The 26353-nt window shown below is 31.2% G+C and overlaps 1 protein-coding gene across 11 annotated transcripts in view; it reads right to left on the bottom strand.

Annotated features, from left to right (window-relative positions):
- Window positions 1-26353, bottom strand: part of Rh50 (Rhesus blood group-associated glycoprotein Rh50) — a 415396-nt gene that overhangs the window by 189535 nt on the left and 199508 nt on the right. For all 11 annotated transcript variants that reach the window (XM_083092852.1, XM_083092847.1, XM_083092854.1 and 8 more), the window contains one exon: window positions 22007-22157. In XM_083092852.1, the coding sequence (XP_082948978.1) occupies window positions 22007-22157 (151 nt within the window). The remainder of the gene's footprint in view (window positions 1-22006; window positions 22158-26353) is intronic.

Here is a 26353-nt window from a genome sequence, read left to right as displayed (position 1 = left end):
ATTATTGAAATTTTAATTATTTTAAACCAAATTTCAATTTATTTAAGATAAAAATGATTACATTAACAAAGAACGAACGTTTTGGATCATTTTTTTATCTCTCTTCAGCGCAATGTTAACAATATATATTACAAATTATTACGATAATGCATTAAATTATAAAAATTTCCATTCTTAACGCATAGATGACGTTAAATTGTATCCCGCGGAGGTTTGGTAAGCGACATAAACACGCTTACAAGATTTCCGCACGGAAAAAAATGGAATTGTTGAATTAGCAAAGCTACACTTTGCTGCATAAATTTAATATTTATAACTAAGCAGATTTGTTAGTGTAGCAAGGAAATTACATCTGAAAGCAATTGTCAACATGTTCATAGAACAAACTCAGTTTTAATATCATTCTAGTAATGCAAATTAGTTAATATAGAAAACTAATATGAATTTAAAAAATATAATCCGATAATTTTAATAAGATATGATGCTGCAGTTATAAACTATTAACTATTACTAACAGTTATAACAGTATTAAACAGTTGAAAATATCTACTTTTAGTCTTTTTAGCAAAATAATTTTTTTATGGTAATTAGGCCTTTTAATGTTTAATGATAATTTCTTTAATCATTATTAATAAGTATATTGTAAAGAAATTTGTTTTATATATGAATAACATTTATAATTTTATTTAAAATTTATTACTATTATATTATTAAAAACGATCGACCGTCACTTTCGTTGCTGGCTTGATAAAAAGGAGACAGAAAACAGTATATCTGTCTTCTTCTACGTTTTCGGAAGCGCCAAGCAAGTAATGCCAGTTTCGAGGCGCTGCCCGCAGCGCACAAAGAAAAAGCCGTGTCTGTGTACGCTCTCAGCACTCGGCTAGCTTTGGGTAGAAGAGTACAGACATATGATCTGCTGTCTCTTTCGCAGCTATAGCTCGGGAAGCGCGTGCGCTGCAGGCAGCGTCTCGAAACTGGCATCAGTAGCGCCGAGCTCACATGCGATTTTCGCTTTCGTTAAGTGCGAAAGTCTTTTGTTTCGGATAGTGATGTTACACGCAACCAAGAGTATAACTATGTGAAAAAATTTATGAAACAATACGAGCATTACTAGAAGAATGGAATTTCGCTGAAGAAATTATCAAGGAATTCGAGAGTAAGTAAGGAAGAAATCATTATTTACATAATACTTTTAATCTCTTCGATACGGCGCTCGTCAGCTACGTAGTAGCTAGATAGCTTACTATCCAGATAGCACATGGACGTCCCATTGACGTCCAGTGGATGTCCGAGTTCGGACATTGGGACATCCAAAAGACATGTGAATTAAGTTCGACGGACATCCATTGAACGCTCATAAGGCGTCGGTTTGTCACAACTTCGGACGTTCAAAATAATACTCAAAAAAGGACCTAAAATGGACGTCATTTTCAGTGCCCTACTCTTCCAAATTATTGTTGAAATAAACATCAAAAATTCATAAACTCAGAAAAAAGTTTATATTTAATTATGTATAATTGTGTAGATATAATTGTGTATGGATTTTGACCTAATTTAATCATATATAAAAAATTATTCTTTATTATACATAAATAAATCGCATTATGCATCCTTTATAACATATAAAACATAAATTTTTTGGCCCAACAAAATTAAATAATATAATAAAATAATATAATTTATCTATTTCATATAAAACTTTACATAAAATTCATGTAAAAATTTTATTTATATTTATACTTGCTTATTGCACTCTACATTTTAAATAGGTAATTTAAAATGTAAAGTGCAACAAGCAAGTTTAAATAGGTACCGGATTATTTTCGTTTATTCGCCGGACATTTACTTGTCCGATTTATAAAATCAATTTAATATCTGAAGCTCTTGCAATGAGATCAGAAATTAAATTGAACAATATATCTTTAATTTTATTTATTACTCTTTGCAAACTTTATATAATTCTCATAACTAAAACTTAAATACGAGAAAGATAGCGCATCGCATGTCGCGTAGTGGTAAACGAACGAACTAACACATCCTTGTGTGCTCGTGCGAAACTTTGACATCCAAGATTGGACATCTTGTGGACGTCCAAATATTGGCCGTTAACGGATATCTGGAATTGGATGTACGATAAACGTTCATTTCATGTCCATGGACGTGCAGATGTAAAATGGACATAAAATGAACGTCCATAGAATGTTCTGTGCTATCTGGGTAGTTATGTAACTATACATTAGCCATTAGTTGTTAGCCGAGAGTAAGTGTAACAGTGTAGCAATGTATTGGCACGAGATATTTTTGTAACATGTGTTTTATAATAAAGTATGAATGTGTATAATTTGTTTAATAAATAAAAATAATAATTTTGAAATAAATAAAAGGAATAATTTTGAGTTTAATGAAAAAATTAAAAATTATATTATTGATATCCCACACAGCACATGATATCATTCGAATATTCTATACTCATACTGTAAATATACGTTACAGATGTAATATACTGAGAATATTCCCATAACATCTCTTGTTGTATATTATTTTTCATATATTCTCAGAATATACTTTGAATATCTCATATTAGTATATTCTTTCTCGTATATTTTCATTCTATAATATTGCATGTATTTCTTCTTTTTGCCGCTACGCGCGTTACCAAACTCGTACTCAATTTTTCATGAAATGGACATAAAGGACTGATACTAACATAAGTTCCAAAGTTTCTTCTTTTATTCTTTTTAGTCAGTTTAATTTATAATAAACTAACTTAATTTAAAATTTTTCATTTGTTTAGTAATCTGGATTCCTTGTTGGGATTCAGAATATTAAACAGATTATTTGAAATTAAAATAAGAAATAGTGTGTGTGCGTTTACTGCATTTATTAAAAGTATTTCTATTCATATATGAATATACTATATATGATATACTATATGAATATATATACATATAATACATACAAGAGATATACCGTTAACATTCTATAGATATCTCTAGTATGTACCACAAGATATTCTCAGTATTTGCTATTAACCAAAATAGGCGGACATTAGAGCATTCTTAGTATATACTTAGTATATCATAGTACAGTGCTGGGATTTACTTGCAACTTTCGGCCAGATTTCTTAGCTTACGCCTACTGTTCCCCTCTTACCGCTTGCGCCGCTCGTAACTAAGGAGCGCTCAGGAATGTGCGCGTCACAAATGTAATGTGGCAATCTATCTAAGTTCTCTTTATTGTTTATTAATAATAAAAATAATTATTATATTATTAATTACGTATATGTTCTGTAACAATTTAAAATATTTGTGTTTTGAGACGTAATTACAATAAAGAGAACTTAGATAGATAGATTGCCACATTACATTTGTGACGCGCACGTTCCTGAGCGCTCCTTACTTACGAGCGGCGCGAGCGGTAAGAGAGGAACAGTAGGCGTAAGCTAAGAAATCTGGCCGAAAGTTGCAAGTAAATCCCAGCACTGTCATAGTATGTATCTCGAATGTTTTGAGAATATATGCATTGTACTTTTGCGATATTCTTCGAACATTCTCAGTATCTACATGTGCTGTTAGGGATATGTACAATTGTTGGTCGACTAAAATTGACGCTCGTACCGAAGAGGTTAAGGAGTTCTTGCTATGATAATCTTAATATTTAATATTATGATTTTTATTTATCATTATTATCTATTGGTTCAAGCTTTAATATTAGGTGAGCAAAAAAGTTCTGAGCTTTTTTTTGCAAAATTCAATCTTTATTAAAAAACAAACAACAAAATATTAATCAGCGAAATATTCCCCGTTTGCATCGATGACCGTTTGTCATCTTTCGGGTAGCTTGCGAATTCCTTGGTGATAAAAGCTCACCGGCTTCAAAGCGATAAAGTCATCAATGCATTTTCGTATCTCTTCATGTCTCACGAAATGTGTATCAGCCAAGTGATGCTGCAGCGACCGAAATAGATAGTAATCGGAAGGCGCCATGTCTGGGCTGTACGCCGCGTACGGGAGAAGTTTCCAGCCTGACGCAAAGATATAGTCCTGAGTCGCTTTCGCAACATGTGGTCGAGCATTGTCATGAAGTAGGATTACTTGACGACTTCCATGGCCAGTAAATGGCCTCTTTATCTCTAATGCATCGCTCAAATTGGTCAATTGTTGTTGATAGCGGTCTGCCGTGATTGTTTCACCCGGCTTCAGCAGCATTTTTTTTCAGATGAAACGCGAAGTGGATGGAAAATCGAATATGCTCTTTTGTTATTGCCATCGTAAACATTACTGATTTTTGAGGTTATGTGTATCAAACGCCAAACTGCACGACATTTTAAAAAGCCAAATGTCAACGCTTTAAAATCGCAAAAGGGCGGGAAGATAAATAAAATTTAAATTGTTGTTTTGGTTGTATGAAATCTAAAGCTCAGAACTTTTTTGCTCACCTAATATTTAATATACTTTTAATCTTTAATATAGTAATGTATTAAAAATCTATGCAGGAAATGATATTACAATAGACATTTTTGAATATCTGAATAATGACGATATAAAAAGATTAATACCAAAAATTGGTGCATAAATTTGTTTCCGGGAAAAATTGAAAAATTTTTTGAGTAGAAAAGAAGTAAGAAAGTGGAGAAATTAAATATAATTAAATATATTTTAATTTTTCTTAAATATTTTTAAATATAAAAATTAAATGTTTTTTTATAATTTTAATAGGCAAAAGATTTTGAGAAAATACAAGAGCAACCTGTATATAACATAAATAGAAATAATGATAATTCAAATGAATCAAATAAAGATAATATAAAAATATCGATTTAATCGATGATATTAATCAAAATATTAACACTGAAGATCTATTAATTCTAAATGTTGCTTCGATAACATATGCGATAGCAACTATGGGCCTATCCTGAAAATGAAATGAATATATTATTTGTGGAAAACAAAAAGGAAAATCTAGGTAAAAATTTAATTATAATAATTAGAATCGTTCGAATTGTGACTAGAATTATGATCTCATTTTTATATTATAATTGTTACTCTATTACACTAATTGAGTTAATTTTTATGTTATGTGTATATTTTTGTTATTGTTTTTATATTATATATATAGTATCTAAAAAGAACCTTATACAAAGGTAAAAAAGATACGCCAAGTACATAAAAAATATTCTATCTTCTATGCGACAAAATGTTTGATAAAAAAAGTTTAATAAAAAAATAATTTACAGTAATTTTCCTAAAAAAGTATTAAAAAATAAAATATCAAAACTAAATATGAAATCAATAATTACTATTGGCCAAGTACTTAAAAGCAATTTGTAAATTTGATATAATATTTGCCATGAAATCAATCTTACATTGTAGAAATATTATACGTAAATTTTCTCTCAGAAATTACAACGCATTTTATATTTATTCAGAGAAACTTGAAAATATTATATTTGAAACTTTTTAAAATATTTAAAATCAACATTCTAAATGAGAATTAGGATTCTTTTATTCCTAAAACATTTTTATACAATGTGTATAATTTAAAAAAAGAAACGTTTTACGCAAGTTTTAAATCGCACAGTCTCTAAATCGAAGTAAGTTATGAAAACTTGGAGTGCCCGAATTGTAATCGAACACAGATTAAATATTTAATTACATAATATCTAAGATTTCACATTTTATTGGGGATATATTTATTTATAATGTAAACGATCCAGGCACGCCAAGTTTTCATAACTTACTTCGATTTAGAGATTGTGCGATTTAAAACTTACGTAAAACGTTTTTTTTTAAATTATACACATTGTATAAAAAATGTTTTAGGAATAAAAGAATCCTAATTCTCATTTAGAGTGTTGATTTTAAATATTTTAAAAATCAAGTTTCTCTAAATAAATATAAAATGCGTTGTAATTTCTTAGGGAGAATTTACGTATAACATTTCTACAATGTAAGATTGATTTCATGGCAAATATTATATCAAATTTATAAATTGCTTTTAAGTACTTGGCTAATAGTAATTATTGATTTTATACTTAATTTTGATATTTTATTTTTTAATACTTTTTTAGAAAAATTATTTATTTTGTTTTTTAGAAAAATGGTTTTGTGAGGGAAAATTACTGTAAATGATTTTTTTATTAAACATTTTGTTGCATACAAGGTAGAATATTTTTTATGTACTTGGCGTATTTTTTTTACCTTTATAAGGTTTTCTTTTTAAGGGATATCACACCTTTTTGTAAAATTTTATATCCTTTCAAATTATTTTTTGGGGAAAATTTTTGTAAATTATTTTTAGGGATACTTTTTTATTTATGAAAATTGTTACTGTACGGTAAATTAGTACGGTAAATTGTTATTATACACTTAATTAGTCTTTCTACAAGGCATAACTAACAGTATATATTTTATATTTTTGTGGTGCACCGTTTCTGAAATATTAGATTTCACTCCCAAGGGGTGGTTTTTAAAAATTATCATTATACGCTAAATTAGTCTTTGTAGAAACCTTAACTAACGGCACAGGTTTTATATTTTTGTGGTATACCGTTTCTAAAATATTAGATTTCACCCTCAAGGGGTGGTTTTTAAAAATTGTTATTATACACTTAATTAGTCTTTCTACAAGGCATAACTAACAGTACATATTTTATATTTTTGTGGTGCACCGTTTCTGAAATATTAGATTTCATCCCTAAGGGGTGGTTTTTTAAATTTGCTTTTATAAGGGATGGTTTTTGAAAATTGTTACTAAAAATTGTACGATAAATTATTTTTTCTTTTAATTTTATTTAACAGCAAAAGTTCCGTATTTTTACAGCTCCGTTTCTAAGAGATTAAATTCCACCCGAAGGGATAGTTTTGAAAATTATTACTGTACGATAAATTAATCTCTCACAAGTACGTACACACATACATATACATATCACACGTATGCACGCATATGATTTTGTCTCTTAAAACATTGTACAAGCACTGGCAGGAATGGTGTCCTGGTATGTATGTGTGGACAGTCGACGTCATACGCACACACGCGAAGCGCGCACGTGAGTCAAGAATTTATTCTTTATTAAATTTTATCATTTTATATAATTTAATTATTATTTAATTTAATAGAATGAATGCCGACCTTTAGTGCACGCGGTTAAGCCGCATTTCTTAAAGAAAGAAAAGAAAATATGTATATCGATACTAGAGCGCACGAGACACGTATAGAAGCAGCGCGGTGTTCCACGCGGTATATAGCTGTCTCGCTCGCACTCTCTCGTTCGAGCGTCGAGCGAGAGAGAGGCTATCGGACACCTCTAACTCGGTATCACGTCTTATAGTGTTTTCTCTCTCGCTCTTGTGCCGTACGCGAAGGCGCAACATCGGAATGCCCTCCACTACTCTACCCCCACTTTCTCTCTCGCTGCCCGGCCCGCGTACATACGCGCTTCGCTTGTGTGAGTGTGAGGAGCACACAAGCATACCGGGACACCATTCCTGCCGATGCGTGTACATATCGAAGAAATAATCGTATATGCAGCGGTGTGAACGCCGCTTGAGGAACAAACTCGCTTTGCATGTGTGAGTGCGAACATATGTACGTGAGTTTGAACCTGGAGAAAAACAAAAAATGTCACAATTCTGATATTCGATCATCATTTCTCAGGATTGACTGCACCGATTTTATTCAAACTGGTCGCAATCGAAAGCTTATATTCACATTACGTAATAAAAATGTCGTTAGATTTTTTTGATTACGTCTTTAGTTTTTAAAATATCTTAATCGAAAGTTTACATGACGTGAAATTCCGGATAAGCTACTTGGTAGCGCCACGTCGAAAACAGTGACTCTCAATGCTCGGAAATTATCATTCTATAGATCAAATGATATTGTTGTATCCTTAATATTTTATTTTAATGAATTTGAATCAAATAATCCGCTTGGTCCGAAATCAGGTAAACTCGGTGTTGTTTATGTAATGTTACTTTGTCTTCCACCTTCCAATGTCAGTTTATTTCGGATAATATTTTTCTTACATTAATTTTTGAAAGTACTAGTAGAAAAATGTATGGTAATAAGAAAACTTTTGCTCCTTTAATTGATGAGCTTAATTTTTTAGCAAATGAAAGGATTTTTGTTAAAACTAATGATGGAAAAACTAAAACAATATATTTTGCTACTGAATTTTGTGGTGATAATTTAGGGATTAATTCAGTCTTTGGTTATGTAGAGAATTTTAATGCTTGTCATTATTGTAGAATTTGTAGAAATTCTAAACAAAACATGCAGGTGCAATGCAAGGATGATGTATCATATTGGCGAAATCCTGAAAATTATGAACAAGATATAATTAAAAATAATGAAACTTTAACAGGAATAAAAGAAAGAAGCATTTTTAATAACTTAAACAATTTTCATGTAACTTTAAACTCTGCTTTAGATTCTATACACGATCTTGCTGAAGGAATTTGCCATTATGTGATATGTGTTATATAATCAAACACTGCATAGAATGTAACTGCTTTACTCTTGATCAATTAAACAGTCAAATGTCTGTGTTTCATTATGGACCCATTGATAAATCATCTGAACCTCCTTTCATTATACAAAAGTACTTAGATATTAATTAACATTAAAAATGACTGCTACTCAAACATTGTGTTTTGTAAAGTATTTTGGACTTTTAATTGGTGATTTAGTTCCTATTAATGATTCATTATTATACAGACTTTTACGAGAAATTCTTGATTTGTTTTGGCCAAAAGTAATCACAAAAGTCATTCTAATATTTTACGTGTGTTTATTAATGAACATCATAAATTATATCTACAAATAACGAAAGATAATCTGAAACCAAAGTTTCACATACTTATTCATTATCCTGATTTTATGGAACATTCAAGACCTATAAGCCAATTTTCATGTTATAAATTTGAAGCAAAACATAAGTTTTTAAAAAAATCGACTTCTGTTAATTCTTGTAAAAAAAAACATAGCTTTTTCATTTGCTGTGAAGCATCAATTACACATGTGTTATAGATTTCAAAGTTCCACTTCTATTTATCAAACTTTAAAAATAGGGCCTATAAAAAATAATAATAAATCTGAGATAACAGCAATTATAGCTTCTTTGCCTGATGATATTAAGAATAATTCCAATTTAATCATTCCAAACTGGATTCAGTATAAAGGAACTTGTTTTCATAAAAATTTAATTATTATAATTGACGAAAACTAATATGGCCCATTATTTGCTTCAATTGATGCTATAATAGTATATAAAAATATTGTAATATATATATATATATATATATATATATATATATATATATATATACTTTATTGCGAGATTTTGATGATAGGATTGACTATAGGATTTAATAAGCATATTCGAGGTTACGAAATAGAATTTTCAGGATTAAAGACAAATGTGAATATTGAAGATCTTATCGATCCTCTTCCAATAAGTGTTCATAAAAGTATTTCTAATGAAAAATATGTTTTAATGCGTTATGCTATTTAATATACAGTATTTTGCATATGATTTATATTATGTGTTAAAATAATAATAAAATATTTTCTCTTATATTTTCTCTGATAAAATAATTATTGTCTAATAGTTTTGACAAAATAGTTATATCTAATAGTTTGCTCTTTTAATCTGCTCATTGATATTGTCTAGGATTATTTGTAATTGTCTTAATAAAAGATTGTAATTGTTTCTTACTTAAATTTTAGACAAAAATAAAAACAAATATACAAAATGTATAATTTATGTTTAATTTATATGTTTACTTTAATTACCATAACACATATATATAGTTATATATAATTATATATATAGTTGTTTTACCAATATAATATAAACTAAAACAATAAAACTTATTAAAAATTTTAATTTATTTCTATTTTTTATTAAAATATAAGAAAAAAAAAATAAGATATAATAAAATACTTTTCCAATAATACTCTACTAATCATTTATATATATATACAGGATGTCCCATTTTAAAAGTTCCACGAGATTATTTCTTTAGGAAAGCATTTAAGAAAAAAATGTTTCAAACAAAAGTTGTTTGGTTCGAAGGGGGACATAAGATGGTGCCATTAGTTTGACCTTGAAGAGTCATTTGAATATCACATGAAGGTCACCTTGAATTTCTTAAATGGAAAACCCTATATATTTTTACATATTCTTGTAGCTTTTCTCGAGAGCTTTCCAAAACACTATAATTAAGTATTTTTTCATTCAGTACTTTTCGAGTTATCAGGCTTGAAATAATTTCGTAATTTTACATAAACCATAATATCTAGTAAAATATTCATTTTTCGATTATTTTATCTTAATACTTTTGTGCACAGAACAATGTGAGGAATCAATTAGTGTAAATAAAAAACATAGTTGTTTTTGAGAAAAAATATGTAATTGTTAATTGCAAATTACATATTTTTTTTAGAAACTATTATGTGTTTTCTTTACACCAATTGATTCCTCACATTGTTCTGTGCATAAAAGTATTAAGGTCAGATAATCGAAAAATGAATATTTTACTAGATATTTTATGATTTATGTAAAATTAAGAAATTATTTCAAGCCTCATAACTCGAAAAGTACTTAATAAAAAAATACTTAATTATAGTGTTTTGGAAAGCTCTCCAGATAAACTATAAAAATATATAACAATATATAGGATGTTCCATTCAAAAAAATCAAGGTAACCTTCATGTGACCTTCAAATGACTCTACAAGGTCAAACCAATGGCATCATCTTATGTCTCGCTTCGAATCAAACAACTTTTGTTTGAAACATTTTTTTCTTAAATGCTTTCCTAAAGAGATAATCTAGTGGAACTTTTAAAATGGGACACCCTGTATATATATATATATATATATATATATATATATATATATATATATATACATATATATATATATATACAGGGTGATCCAGAACAAACGTTTGTCTTTAAAAAAATAAATTGTCGAGTCTATTCTAAAACGATTTTCCCTTTACCAAAATTGTCTACGAGGCTTAGTTTTTAAATTATTAAATAAAATAGTTTGCGAATTACGGAAAGTAATGCGCGTAATGCTACACGTTTATGTTTGGCAGCGCTAGAGGCGCTAGTACTAATCTGACCTGCTTGTCGTCGGTCGTCGCGTCGCGCGCTTTGCATCGAGTATCGCGTTCTGTTAACGCGTTTCTTTAATCGAGTGTGTAATTAATAATTAAATGCGTTAACCGTTTATTAAATTCGTACCGTAACCGTTGGTAAATTCCTCCTTTTATCAATCGTGAGTGATTAAGTGCGCGAGTAAATTTGTAAAAGTGTCGAAAGTGAAAGAAAAAACTTCGCTTATTTGACGATGTGTCAGACTGCGTGTTGAAGAAACGACGTCTCGTCGACGACGATTACTATCGTGCAACACACTGGGCACTGCTATTTATCAGCAATATGAAGAATTTCATTATTAAGGTAAGAATAAGTGAGTGAGTGAGTGAGTGAGAGAGTGAGAGAGACAGAGGGAGAGAGAGAGAGAGAGAGAAAGAGAGAGAGTACGGTGCATGTGTGGATACGCGTGCATAAATACACCACACACACACACACACACACACGCACACGCACACGCACACGCACACGCACACGCACACGCACACGCACACGCACACGCACACGCACACGCACACGCACACGCGCGCGCGCACGCACGCACGCACGCACGCACGCACGCGCGCACGCACGCGCACACACACACACACACACACACACACACACACACACACACACACACAGTGATTGTTACACTCATCGTGTGCAGCAATCAGCTGATCGCGTCGAGCGCCCCACATGATCGCCTGTATCGGACGGTGAGTTGCGCCGTTCCTGTCTACCTCTTGTACTCGTTCCGTAATTCGCAAACTATTTTATTTAATAATTTAAAAACTAAGCCTCGTAGACAATTTTGATAAAGGGAAAATCGTCTTAGAATAGACTCGACAATTTATTTTTTTAAAGACAAACGTTTGTTCTGGATCACCCTGTGTATATATATATATATATATTATAGTGCTTTGGAAAGATCTCGAGATAAGCTACAAGAATATGCAATAAAAAATTGGGGTTTCCATTTACAGAATTCAAGGTGACCTTTACGTGACCTTGACAACACTCTTCAAGGTCATACTGATATCGCCAGGTAATGCGTTACTTGAAACCTTACAACTTTTGTCTGAAATATTTTTGTCTGCCGCGCTCAGTTTTTCAGATATTCGGCTGATACGGGTGGTCTGCGACACCCTGTATACAGGGTGATTCAAAACAACTTGATGTTTTTGAAATATGATATTCTTGAACAAATTCTAAGACTATTTTTCCTCTTGAAAAATTTTGTTCAAAGCTTAATTTTTGAGTTATAATAGAAAATAGTTGGTTACTCACGAGTCCGATACAACGGGCAGGCAGGGACGGAGCAACGCGTCACGAGACAAATACTAATAATAATAACAAACATAACATAAACATAACATAACATAACATAACATAACATAACATTCTTAAACGCAAAATAATAAATAAAGAATAAAATAATTGAGAGAGAGAGAGAGAGAAAGAGAGAAATGGAGACTTGTAATCGCTATTTATCGTGTAATTTTATGTCTTAATTTGTGCGGAAGTAAATATTTGCAAGTAATAATAAAGATTATTAAAATAGTAATATTTTTATTGTGTAAAGTCAAGTGAAATTTAGAAGCTGTTATTTATAAGATAAACGATCCCCAGAAAGAAATAAAATTCGTCAGTTTTCTTAAAGATAAGAATATTTAATCAAATTGCAATTACTATTTTGTTTTTCATTCGTCCATTTCCAGTTTATTTGTTACTTTATGTAATTTCGCGTTTGAATATTTTATTCTTAAGCGTTACGTTATAACCCTCTTAGACGGTAATAATATTGTTAAATATTGTGTAGAAACTGCAATAATAACACAGGTCTACAAAAAATGGGGTCATGATTGTTGTTGGGCAGCTGGGGGTCATTTCCGAAGTAATTTTCTGCGTAGAATCCGAATCCGAGGTCAGAATTGGCCCATCACGTCAGGATTTCGAGATATTTGAGGTTATATACTCGAAAAATGGCTTTTTGGGCTACTTTTGAGGTTATGTACAGGATGCACAAAATTTTTTAGCTCTTTCCTTCTAATTGCATCATTTAGTACTACTCTTTCCCTTCAAAATGAGCTGTCGAATGGTCATCTACGATTTTTCCTTGCAAAGTTACGGCCATTTTAAGATGACATGATGAATTCCAAACCCTGCGCCGTTATAGCCCAACAACCTCATGAGCATTCACATTAAACCTGTAAACTTTGAACTATAAACCCGAAAACCTGGACTGAAAACTGTATATATGAGTTTTTGGGGTCGCTGATGCTCATGAGGTTATTGAGCTATAACGGCGCAGGGTTTAGAATTCATCATGTCATCTTAAAATGGCCGTAACTTTGCAAAGAAAAATCGTAGATGACCATTCGACAGCTCATTTTGAAGGGAAAGAGTAGTACTAAATGATGCAATTAGAAGAAAAGAGCTAAAAAATTTTGTGCGTCCTGTACATAACCTCAAAAGTAGCCCAAAAAGCCATTTTTCGAGTATATAACCTCAAATATCTCGAAATCCTGACGTGATGGGCCAATTCTGACCTCGGATTCGGATTCTACGCAGAAAATTACTTCGGAAATGACCCCCAGCTGCCCAACAACAAAACCTTGTAGACCTGTGTAATTTAATACACTTCAAAGGATCAAATATTGTGCAATAAAATTGACTGTCTGGGGAAACGAGAGAGCATTTGTCTCGTGACGCGTTGCGCCGTCCCTGCCTGCCCGTTGTATCGGACTCGCGAGTAGCCAACTATTTTCTATTATAACTCAAAAATTAAGCTTTGGACAAAATTTTTCAAGAGGAAAAATAGTCTTAGAATTCGTTCAAGAATATCATATTTCAAAGACATCAGGTTGTTTTGAATCACCCTGTATAGTGGGTTGGCAACTAAGTAATTGCGGATCTCATTGATAGATAGTGTTAGTTGAATTTTGGATATGTTCACGTATTTCAAATGTCAAACTCATATTGTTTGACAGTTCGTATTCCAATTAACATTCTGTGAAAAAATTTTGTTGATCAGTTGTGTAGTTTTTATTTGACATCGGTTGAAAAATGAAAAAGCAAAACGAACACTTTCGACATATTTTGCTTTTTTACTTCCGCAAAGGAAAAAGCGCAACGAAAGCTCACAAAAAGTTATGTTCTGTGTATGGTGACGAAGCCTTAAAAGAACGGCAGTATCAAAATTGGTTTCATCAAAAGAAGGTCATGTTGTCAGTTTGGTGGGATTACAAAGGAATTGTCTACTTTGAGATTTTACCACGCAACCGGACGATCAATTCAGATGTGTACATTGAACAATTAACCAAACTGAACAATGCAATTCAAGAAAAGCGACCAGAATTGATCAATAGAAAAAGCGTCGTCTTCCATCACGACAACGCCAGACTCCACATATCTTTGGCGACCCGCCTAAAATTGAGAGAGCTTGGGTTGGAAATTTTGATCCACCGTATAGTCCTGACCTTGCACCATCGGATTACCATTTGTTTCGGGCTTTACAAAACTTCTTAAATGGTAAAAATTTCAATAATGATGATGATGTCAAGTCGCACTTAGTTCAGTTTTTTGCCGATTAAAGCCAAAAGTTTTATGAACGTGGAATTATGATGCTGCCTGAAAGATGGCAAGAGGTCATTGATAAAAATGGACAATATATTATTAAATAAAATTATCTTGTTCCATGAAAAAATTAGCTTTGGTTTTAATAAAAAAAAACCGCAATTACTTAGTTGCCAACCCAATATATATATATATATATATATATATATATATATATATATATATATAATATTTTATTATATTTTATTCCTTATATTTTACTAAAAAATACAAATAAATTAAAATTTTTAATAAGTATTATTGTTTTAGCTTATATTATATTGGTAAAACAACCAATCCTTTGCCATAATAAAGATTGTTAATATATCAAATTTTATTTAGTAAAGCAGCAAAAACCTATGTTACTTCAACAAATATACATTGTTGGAAATTTAAAGCCATATTTTAGATTGAATTAACTAAACAGTTGTCTTTGCTATACTAATAAATCTGCTATGTTATATTACCCTATTTTATCAGTTATAATCATTAATTTTTTGCAGCTCTGAAACTTTACTTACTGTGACACAGAAGATTGGTTGTCCGTATATTACGGCTGTAGATTTGCTGGGCTATTAAAATTTTTAATAGCTTATTGTTTCAGCAAATTTTTTTCCGTGCGCGGAATACAATTTAACGTCATCAACGCGTTGAGAATGGAAATTTTTATAATTTGATTCGTCATCACATAATAATTTGTAATATATATTGTTAACATCGTACTGAAGAGGGATCAAAAGATGAAATATTCGTTTTTTGTTAATGTAATTATTTTTATCTTGAAATATACGAGTAATCAGAAAAAAGGAAGTGTTGTTTCTTTCCTGTTCTCTAAATCGCGCTGTGGCTCTAATTTGCTAATATTTTGATTTAATTTTTAATAAATATCCAAATTAATTTAAAAGATCGAGTTTCGTTAAAAAATTTATAAAATTTGCGAATTATTCGGAGGGAAGTAATTTAACAATTTAAATTAAAAGGGAGAGAGAGAGAAAGAGAAAAAACACGAGATTCAAATCCTATAAATTTCTTAAATAATTTGAGCCAAAAGCGGAACAAACTTTATTTAAAACTCAAAACGTAACAATAATGTTTAATTTATAATTTGTTTACATTAGAAAATTATTTCTAGCATTTAAAACGAAGAAATGCGAGTAAGTAATTGTTTTTGTTTATTAAATTACGTATGCATTTGTTTGTAACATTTATAGAATGGCTGGAAAACTGAAAAAGAAATTATATATAATAACGAAACAATTTGTTTACTTTTAAAAAACGAAGAAAGAATAATAAATATAAGCTTTTTCAAAATAATCATGGTAAAAAAAATGCTTTGGAATTTTGTATAGTTTGATTACACATAATGCATATATATGATGATTCCATATACATATGATAATATATGGTAATACTCCTGATGATTTTTGGTAATTAGGAGTGGCCATTAGCAAAAATAAAGGACACTATCATTTTTGCTATGTTTGAAAAGCCCATAATCTGTTTTTAGATATTTAGAATTTAGATCTCAGGTTGACAAATTCTATTTATAGGATGCGGATAGATATAATCTTGAGATCTCCTTGATAAATTGATTTTGAAATTTCAAGACAAAGTTTTTGCTCTCAATATCGATTTATCTATGATAATGATAAAGGTTTCCACATAATTCTTTGTACATTACGTTTATTAATTCCAAGACAGTGAATTTAAAAATATGAAGTCATTAATTATTAATTATAAAAATATCATGTATAAAAACAGTAAAAATTAATTAATTTTTATGGAGAAATGCATTTTCCACTAATCTATTAAGAAAATCAAAAGAGCAATTGTAGAACGAACTTAGTACACTCTAAAGTATTTTTCAGATTTTTTTCAGAATTATCCGCTATATTATTTTTGTTATTAATTCTATGTAAAAAATATAATTTTTTATAAAAAGTAAAAAAACGTTATAAAAAATAAAAAAGTAAAAAACTTTCTATATAATTTAATAAACTAAATCCAAACTAACAATTGTATTTTTTTAAAACTTTCTCTTTGAGGACATTTTTGGGTCACAAAATCCGAATCTAAGGGAAAAAAATTTATAATTTTTTACCATATTGGACCCGCCATCTAATTTTTTGAAATTGAAAATTTTGATCAGATTGGGATTCAGCGACAAAAAACCCCAGAAAATGAATTTGCTAAAATTTTGGGTATAAAGAAAAATATGTGGCTGAAAAGGTTAAAATAAATAGCATTAATTAATTAGTAAAAATTCAAGAAATATGGGAGAAATTATGATCCCACACGGAACAAAAACCTCTAATGGATGTCCATTAAACATTCATCATGGAGATTCGAAACCTCTATTAGATGTCCATGCAACCTCCTATAGACGTCTATTAGAGATCCACAGTTCCGCATTTCTTACTTCCATTCGACATCCATTAGACATATTCATAAATGCCACATGGACGTCATATAGACATTAACTAGAGGTTATAAAAATTCGTTTCTGAACGTCATATGGACATCATATAGACATTAATTAGAGCCCCAGGTAGCACATATTTGTTTCAAAAACGTTTCACAAATATCTCACAAATTTCTTTGAAACGTTTCATAACCGACTCTTGAAAACGTTTCTAATTGGTTAAAATGTCCACTTGAAAAACGTTAAGAGATACATTTCTTTTCTGATAAAAAAAGCGTTTAAAAGCCGTTTAAAATAAAATACATTTTCTTCTTTTATTCGTTAAACGTTTGCTTTCTCATGAAATTAATAAAATAATGCATTCATACACACTCCGTAATAATATTTCACTAAAAGTATTAGTAATATTGACTGTTTTAATCAATAATATTAGATTATAATTTATTTAATTTGTATAAAATTAAAAATTTTATTTACATTTAGGTGCGTATTGAACATGCATCTTAAATAGATAATGAACGGATCATTTTCGTTTATTGGCCGGACATTTACTTGTCCGACTTATAAAATCGATTTAATATCTGAAGTTCCTCTATTGAAACTCTATCAGAAATTAGATCGAAGTAATACTTTTAATTTTATCTGTCGCCTTTTGCAAGCTTTATATAATTCTCATGACTAAAACTCAAGTACGAGAAAAAGAGCGCACCATAGCAGTAAACGAACGAACTAGCGCGATTACTGATTTTACAGTGAAATTTTACTTCCACTGACTATAATTATTAGTAAGATATAAGATAAAGTAACAAAAAATAATATTTACAAATATCAGGAAAAATAATTAATAAAAAACATAATTTGTTTAGATAAAAATTATTTAATGTATTTTATTTATTTTTTTAAAAATAATTACATTAACAAGAGCTATCATAATTTTACGAAATACAATTATGTATAATAAATTCAGCTATCTTTAGTTTTAATTAAAGAATTAAAGGTTTTCTATTTTCTAATATAATAATTAACATATATTATAAATTATGTAAAAAAATTTTATTATCAAAGAAAATCTTTTTAGTATTAAAATTTTGTTAATTATAGAGATATTTAGAATTTATTAAGTTTTTAATAAAAATTTAAATTTTGTGTAAAAATTTTTAAAATGCTAAAAATAAAATATAGAATACTACAAATTTTCAATATATTCTTAAAATACTAGGTGAGAATTTTAAATAATACTTAGAAATTACATTTTTACTTTATGTTAAGAGAAATGTGTACATATCTATCATACATCCATAACCGACGTCTAATGGACATCCATGATGGATTTACAAACGACATCTATCGTGAAGATAATATGGATTTCTATTAGAGATCCATTGAACATCCACCGTGGAGATAGAGGTCGCATGAAGGTATGGAGATTATATGGACCTCCAATGGATGTCATGTTCCGTGTGGGATTATTCTTTCAAAGCAATTTTTAAAAACTTGTGAATGAAGAAAAATATTTAAAAACATATTACCCATACAGCACAGAAGCTTGCATCAACATTGCTGCAATGTTACAACATTGCACATAGCAGTGTAATGCTGCAGAAATATTGCAGACATTATTTTGTAATATTACTTTGGCAATGTTGCAGCAACATTTTAACATAGTGAAAATGTATAACATGTGTTTCTTTACTTGCAGCTATATGTGGCGACACCAAACTTAACTAACTCTTATTCGAATTTTCATCTAAAGTGGATATAAGGCCTACAAAGGACTAATGTAGTAATTATATTTCTTGTCTTGTGTCAGTTAAATTTCTGATAAACTGACTTGATTTATTTAATATTTTGAATCCTAATAAGGGATCTAGATTATTAAACAAACAATTTGTTTAATAATCTGGATCCCTCGTTGGGATTTCGAATATTAAACAGATTTTTCTTCATTGAATGGGTAAATGGGAAATAATTCATTTATTGCGCGTATTAAAATATTCTGGTATCGAGTGTATGTAAAATAATTGTATGTATATTATTAAGATAAATATTTAATAAGACACATTTGATAGAAAACACTAATAGATGTTTTTTTTCAAAGGCGGTAAATGTTTTTTCCTATCTTTCTTAAACATTTCTTTATATTTACAAAGTTTATTTATTAAATTTAAAACGGTCTGCATTTGTAGCAAAACATGTTTTAATATTGCAAATACGTTGCACCGTAACATTACTACAATCTTACATTGTAATATTTCTGAGGGCGGACATTTCAACGTTGCTGCAAGCTTGCAGTAATATTGCAGAAACATTTCGCAACTTCTATGCAATATTACAATGTTTCAATGTTAGGTCTATGCAACGTTTTTGCAATCTTTCGATGCTGTATGGGTACATTTTAAATAGCATAATCCAATGAATAGAAATAAATTTGGAATAAAAAATTTAGTATATAACTATAATAGCAATTATTTGCAGGATTTTATAATTTATAATTTGTTTTTAGGATTTGCATAAAATAAAGATGTATATAAATGAACAAATTATACAGGGTGATTCTAAACAAACATTTGTCTTTAAAATATCGATTTCTTGAGTGAATTCTAAGACGATTTTTCCTTTTGCAAAATTTTGTCCGGAGCTTAGTTTTTAAACTATAAGAGAAAATAGTTAACTAATTACGGAACGAGTACGAGAGGTAGGCAGGGACGGCGCGATTCACCATCCGATATAGGCGATTACGTGGGGCGCTCGCCGCGATCAGCTGATTGCTATACGCGATGTATAGCAATCAGTGTGTGTGTGTGTGTGTGTGTGTGTGTGTGTGTGTGTGTGTGAGAGAGAGGGAATAGGTATACACACATGCACGTTAATTCTTTCTCTCTCTCTCTCATTCTCACTCACTCACTTATTATTTATTCTTATCTTGTCGAGAATCTTCATACTGCTAATAAATAATTGTTACGCGTTAACAGTATACCGCGCGCGTTTCTTTCTTTAAGTCGTTTTCGTAATTAATTTATATCGAGTGTGTGATTAGTAATTGAGTGCGTTAATTGTTTATAAATTTGTTAGTAAATTTTATCCATCGATGATTAAGTGCGTGAGTAAATTCGTAAGTAACGATAGAAGAAAAGAAGAAACTTTGCTTTCGTCTAACACAGTGTGTCAGAGTGTATGTGTATGAATTAGGGAAACGTCTCATTGTTATCAACGTGTAATTATTTATCAGCAATATGAAGATTCTCTACAAGATGAGAATAAATAATAAGTGAGTGAGTGAAAATGAGAGAGAGAGAGAGAGAGAGAGAAAGAATTAACGTGCATGTGTGTATACCTATTCTCTCTCTCTCTCTCTCTCTCTCTCTCTCTCTCTCTCTCTCTCTCTCTCTCTCTCTCACACACACACACACACACACACACAGATTGTTATACTCATCGCGTACAGCAATCAGCTGATCGCGGCGAGCGCCCCACGTAATCGCCTATATCGGACGGTGAATCGCGCCGTCCCTTTCTATCTCTCGTACTCGTTCCGTAATTAGTTAACTATTTTCTTTTATAGTTTAAAAACTAAGCTCCGGATAAAATTTTGCAAAAGGAAAAATCGTCTTAGAATTCACTCAAGAATTCGATATTTTAAAGACAAATGTTTGTTTAGAATCACCCTGTATATAAAACAATAAATGAAAAAATTGTGTCAAAGAATCTGTATTAATATATAGTATTAATACATTATACAATTGTATTTAGGAAAAAAATGTATTTATATATTGACAACTATACCAATTATAAATTATTTACATTACAAAGAAAAATCAAATAAACATGTATATGAGTTAGAAAAAACGAAAGGACTAAAACTGCAGGAAAAAGGAAAAATGTTTTTGCAAATATATTTTTGCTCAACAAGTAATTTTCTTGATCTTAAATGCAAAACAAAAAAGAGAAAAACGTGATATAATTTGTTCATTCGAGTGAATTAATAAATAGGGGAAAGATAAATTATCGAATTTAAAAAATCATTTACAAATCTAATGCATTATAATTAAGAAGATAGTAAGACCTGTTATTTTTCTCGCCTATAACTTCTTTGGGGGGTAAGAGGGGATTATAAGAATCTCGAATTGAGATTATAAATTTTACTTGGTTTAACCAAGATAAATCCGTGCCCTGTGCACAAATATTAGTTTCACAGAAAAATTAATTTTCTGTGAAACTGTCGCACGATCACCCGCGTTTGGCGCTTATCGCCTTTGATACCTTAATATTTCTAATGCATTATAATTCATCATTAAAGATTGCAGACAAAACGGATATGATATTAAGAAAACATTAAAATAATATTAAAGTACTTTTTTTCTGCATTCTAGTGTGTATGTGTGTGTGTGTATGAAATTGTGTATGTATATTGTGTCTAATTTAATGAAATAGATTGTAATAGTGTTGGAAGTGCATTATAAGTGCTTGAAATACAAATAGAAGTGTGCAAAGCGTAATCCATCGCAGAAAAAGGAGTAGTAGGAAGAAGAACATAGAAAACGCGCGAAAAATTTAAAGTCATTTATTGTGATGGACAGAATTTTAAGTTAATAGGCACGAAATATCACAATATGGGATTAATCAGAATTCTTAAGATATAACATTTATATAAATATTAATTTTATTATTATTTTATTATTTTATTATTAATCTTTTTTAGGATAAATTATATATATATTTTCGCCAAAAAAGAACATTATTGCAATAAAAGGGAGAAACAAAAAATGTTACATGTCTTTTTAAATAGTTAAAACAAATAACTGAAATTAGAAATTTACTTACCATAAATAAATGCTCGCCTATGTATTTGTTGATAGTAAACATGATCAATTCCACTATTCCCATAAATACTAGCTGCATGTAAGTCACCTTACCCAGGATTGCACCCATAGAAATGAGTGGTGTAGCAACAGCAACATCGGCACTAAGAAGGCTGAAAAATTTTGCACGAAGATGATAAGAAATATATAATGCAGAAAAGACTAGAGCACTAAAATTAAAGACTACATTTGTGCAGTACTTCATGATTCTTAAATAAGAAAATTATAGTAAAAAAATGTTCACAATTGTGAAATGCTGAGATAAATATTTAAATTTTTACATGAAGAAGCATTTATTATTCTGTGTAACTAATAAAAAAATTTCGGTACAAAAAAAAATATGTCATTTTATCGGTAAAATATAGGACTCCGGCATCCTCTTAACGTGATTTTGATTTGTACCTTAATTATTAAACTGCTCTCCATTATTACATCAATGCCATGAATGTCAGAATGTTTTAAGCCGAAAAAAAGTATCCAACAAAAATATGTAATAAATTGAAAGATGACCAAACGAAGTATCTTTGAATTTGAAAAGAATTTATGCCATTCGGTTAGCTATAAATTTTTTGCACCATATGCATGCTTCTTTTCATCTTAAAACTGGCCGTAAATATTTACTAATCTGCGATTAATCTTATTCTGATCTGATTAATCTAATTCTGATTTCCACCTTCTGTTTGTAAAAATTCAATTACGCTCATCTCGAATAATTTTCAATTATATCGGTCACTTTGTTTGTATGTGTGTGTGTGCGCGCGCGCGTGCGTGAGTGTGTGCGTGTGTGTGTTTGTATATGTGTGTGCTTACCAAATTTATACATCAAACTAAAATGCATTGCTATTAATTATTTCCTTTTTTGCCCAAATAATAATACATACTTGTGAATTCAAAATTGTTTACACAGATCATATATATATAATTGATGAGATTAAAGATATTTTGATACGTTTGTGTATAAACTTATTAATTTATATTTAGTAATTGTACATAACTCAGAATTTGGATATCTGTCCAGCGACAACGTAATAACCAGAGAGGTCACTAAAAAAAAAAAAAAACGAACACAGTTCCTTCTTATAACTAACAAATTACTAGTGTTACTAGTAATTTGGCGCGCAACTGAAAATATAAAATTATTATTTCAACAATAATTAATCTATACCTTTTTATCGTCGAATTATTTATATATACATGGTGTCCGTTGTATTATCTGCCAAAAAAAATCATAAGTAGATCTTGTTAAACCGGACTAGAAAGTCCTATATTATTTTGCAAACTGTGAGAAATGAAGCAGAAATCAATGTACACTGATACAAAGGATTATTTTGTCTGGGACACGCGCACTGAGATGGCGGAAGCAAGCGTCACGCGTTTCTATCTATCACATGTAATTGTGTCTTTATAAAGTCTATAATAAAGTTTTTCGACAAAAGTCACTTAAACCACGCTCTGCTCTTTAATAAAAGAAACCTCTAACACAAACAACCACGTAAAATTTCGTGATATTAATTAAAAAAGATTCGTGCGGCCAATTCGTGCGAGTATAAACGCGTGACGAGAAAGGTCGTCCCATTGTAACTTGATACTAGGCGAAGCGGCGCTTCAGCGTTATGTTGGTGAGTAAGCCCAACCTCTTCGCCGCGCGCCGAGTATCAAGTTACAGTGGGACGGTCTTTCTCGCCGCGCGTTTTTACTCACGCAAATTGGCCGATCTTTTTTAATTAATATCTCGAAATTTTACATGATTGTTTGTAAAATGGTATAGGACTTTTTAGTTTGGTTTAACGAGATCTACTTATGGTTCTTTTGGCAGACAATATGACGGACATCCTGTATATACAAAGTGTCTCACAACCTCCGTGAAATAGTTAAATAGCGTATTCTAGAGATAAAAATAGTCCAAAATTCTAATACAAAAATATTGATCAATATCCTGACTTGAAAAAAATCAATAACATATGACAGATCAGTACGCGTGTATGTGTAGATACCGGCTTGAGTGCGCGAGTTTTACACGATATTATTCGCAAATTTTGATCGCTTATAAATTGAAAACTACACTCACCCGCAAAAAAAGCGGTACACCTAAAATTTGAGAAAATTTCATCAAATTTTAAATGATCATAACTTGGTAAATAATGATGATAAAAATATGTTTAAAAAAACAAAATGAAGGCTGTAATGTCCACTTTAAGAATATTTAAGTGGCAATTATGCTCAGCCATTGTTTTCAAAATGGCGGATAAGGAAGTGAAAGGATGTAAAATTGATTATTAAAGGATCGAGTTTGGGACGGTGCACGGCGTAAATCAGGTAACGCAATGAGACCAAATGCTCGTGAAAGTGTGGAGTGTTATCTTTAAAATGTTTTTTTACCGAGCTCGATACGATGATTTTTCGCTGAGTTATTCCGAATTTAATTAAAAACGCTCTTTTTTCTTCTTCAATTTGCAGCTCAGCGAATAATTATCGTATCGAGCTCGGTAAAAAAGCATTGTAAAGGTGATACTCCACACTTTCACATGCATTTCATCCCATTGGGCTGCGATACCTGATTCACGCCACGCACTGGAGCAAAGCGGGAACCTTTATTTATCGGTTTTGTATGCTTTCATTTATCCGCTATTTTGAAAAAAAATGGTTGCACATAATTTCAATTTAATTTAGGTGTGTGTGTGTGTGTGCTCGTTTGTATACCACAAGGATAAGGACCCCGTGGTTCGTCAGCTCCACAGTATTTAAAGACTCCAAACCCTCCTTGTGGCGTGTGTGTGTGTGCGTGTGTGTGTGTGTGTGTGTGCTCGTTTGTATACCACAAGGATAAGGATCCCGTGGTTCGTCAGCTCCACAGTATTTAAAGACTCCAAACCCTCCTTGTGGCGTGTGTGTGTGTGTGTGTGTGTGTGTACGGACGCACGCATGTGTGTATTAATAGTGGGTATGACCTCCTCGTGCGCGTATTACCTCATTCATACGATCAGGCATACTCTGTATTAGTCTTTTTATTTCATCCTGCGTAATTGCATCCCATGCATTTTGAAGAACTCTTTGAAGTTCTTGCAGTGACTGAGGTGCAGGTACGTGATTTCGTACTTTCTTGCCGAGATTGTCCCACAAATGCTCAATGGGATTTAAATCCGGACTACTTGCTGGCCAAACAAGTCGATTTATGCCAACTTCATCGAGGAAATCAAACACTCTTCTCGCAGTGTGTGGTCGAGCATTGTCTTGCATAAACAAGAAGTTCTCTCCGATAAAGGGTGCATACGGAACAACATACGGAAGGAGTATGTCTTCCACGTATACATCTGCGTTCATGTTCCTGTCAAAAAAGTGCAAATCTGTATGAGCGTCCGCTGAAATACCTGCCCAAACCATCACAGAGCCTCCATTGTAGCTGTACCTTTCACTTACAGTACAATCTGCAAATCGTTCTCCACGACGACGATAAACTCGTTCTCGTCCATCTGGAGAATAGAGACAAAAACGAGATTCATCGCTAAAGAGTACTTTGCCCCAGTCTGCGTAATTCCAGTCTCTATGCGCAACTGCAAAATTGAGTCGAGCTACGCGATGACGACCTGTAAGAAAAGGTACAGCCGCTGGCCTGCGCGAAAACAGATTTTGTTCCGCTAATCTTCTCCGAACGGTGTCAACGGATACATTGCAATTGTGGACATCCCTTAAATTGTTTCGAATTTGAACAGCTGTTCGATGTCTGTCTCTTAATGAATTTAAAACAATAAATCGGTCATCGTTTTCATTGGTACGTCGAGGGCGCCCAGAACCAGGCCTCCTCTTGAAAGAATTGGTGTCTAAGTACCTGGCATAAGCACGTTGCACAGTTGACACTGACAGATCAAGTGCCTCAGCAACGTATCTTCGACTTCTGCCATCTTCAATTAAAGCAACAACTTGAGCAGCTTTTTCTGGAGTTATCGTTGCCATAATCGAGAAGTAATTTCGAGAAGAAGTAATTAATTATGGTTTCAATAGATGAAGTCGCAAGGAGCAACGCGTCTAGAGAGCTAGCAAATCAATCGCATAACTTGTACTATAGTCTTTCAATGTTTTTTCCGTTTGAGACGTGCTTATGCCAGGTACATTGAAAGACTATAGTACAAGTTATGCGATTGATTTGCTAGCTCTCTAGACGCGTTGCTCCTTGCGACTTCATCTATTGAAACCATAATTAATTACTTCTTCTCGAAATTACTTCTCGATTATGGCAACGATAACTCCAGAAAAAGCTGCTCAAGTTGTTGCTTTAATTGAAGATGGCAGAAGTCGAAGATACGTTGCTGAG

Source organism: Camponotus vicinus, unplaced genomic scaffold (assembly GCF_025532165.1).
Source record: "Camponotus vicinus isolate PSW18456_S1 unplaced genomic scaffold, iyCamVici1.0 SCAF_3, whole genome shotgun sequence".
In the NCBI taxonomy this organism is placed as follows: domain Eukaryota; kingdom Metazoa; phylum Arthropoda; class Insecta; order Hymenoptera; family Formicidae; genus Camponotus; species Camponotus vicinus.
Note: the sequence above shows the minus strand (reverse complement) of the source record. Positions and strands in the feature narration are given on the sequence as shown.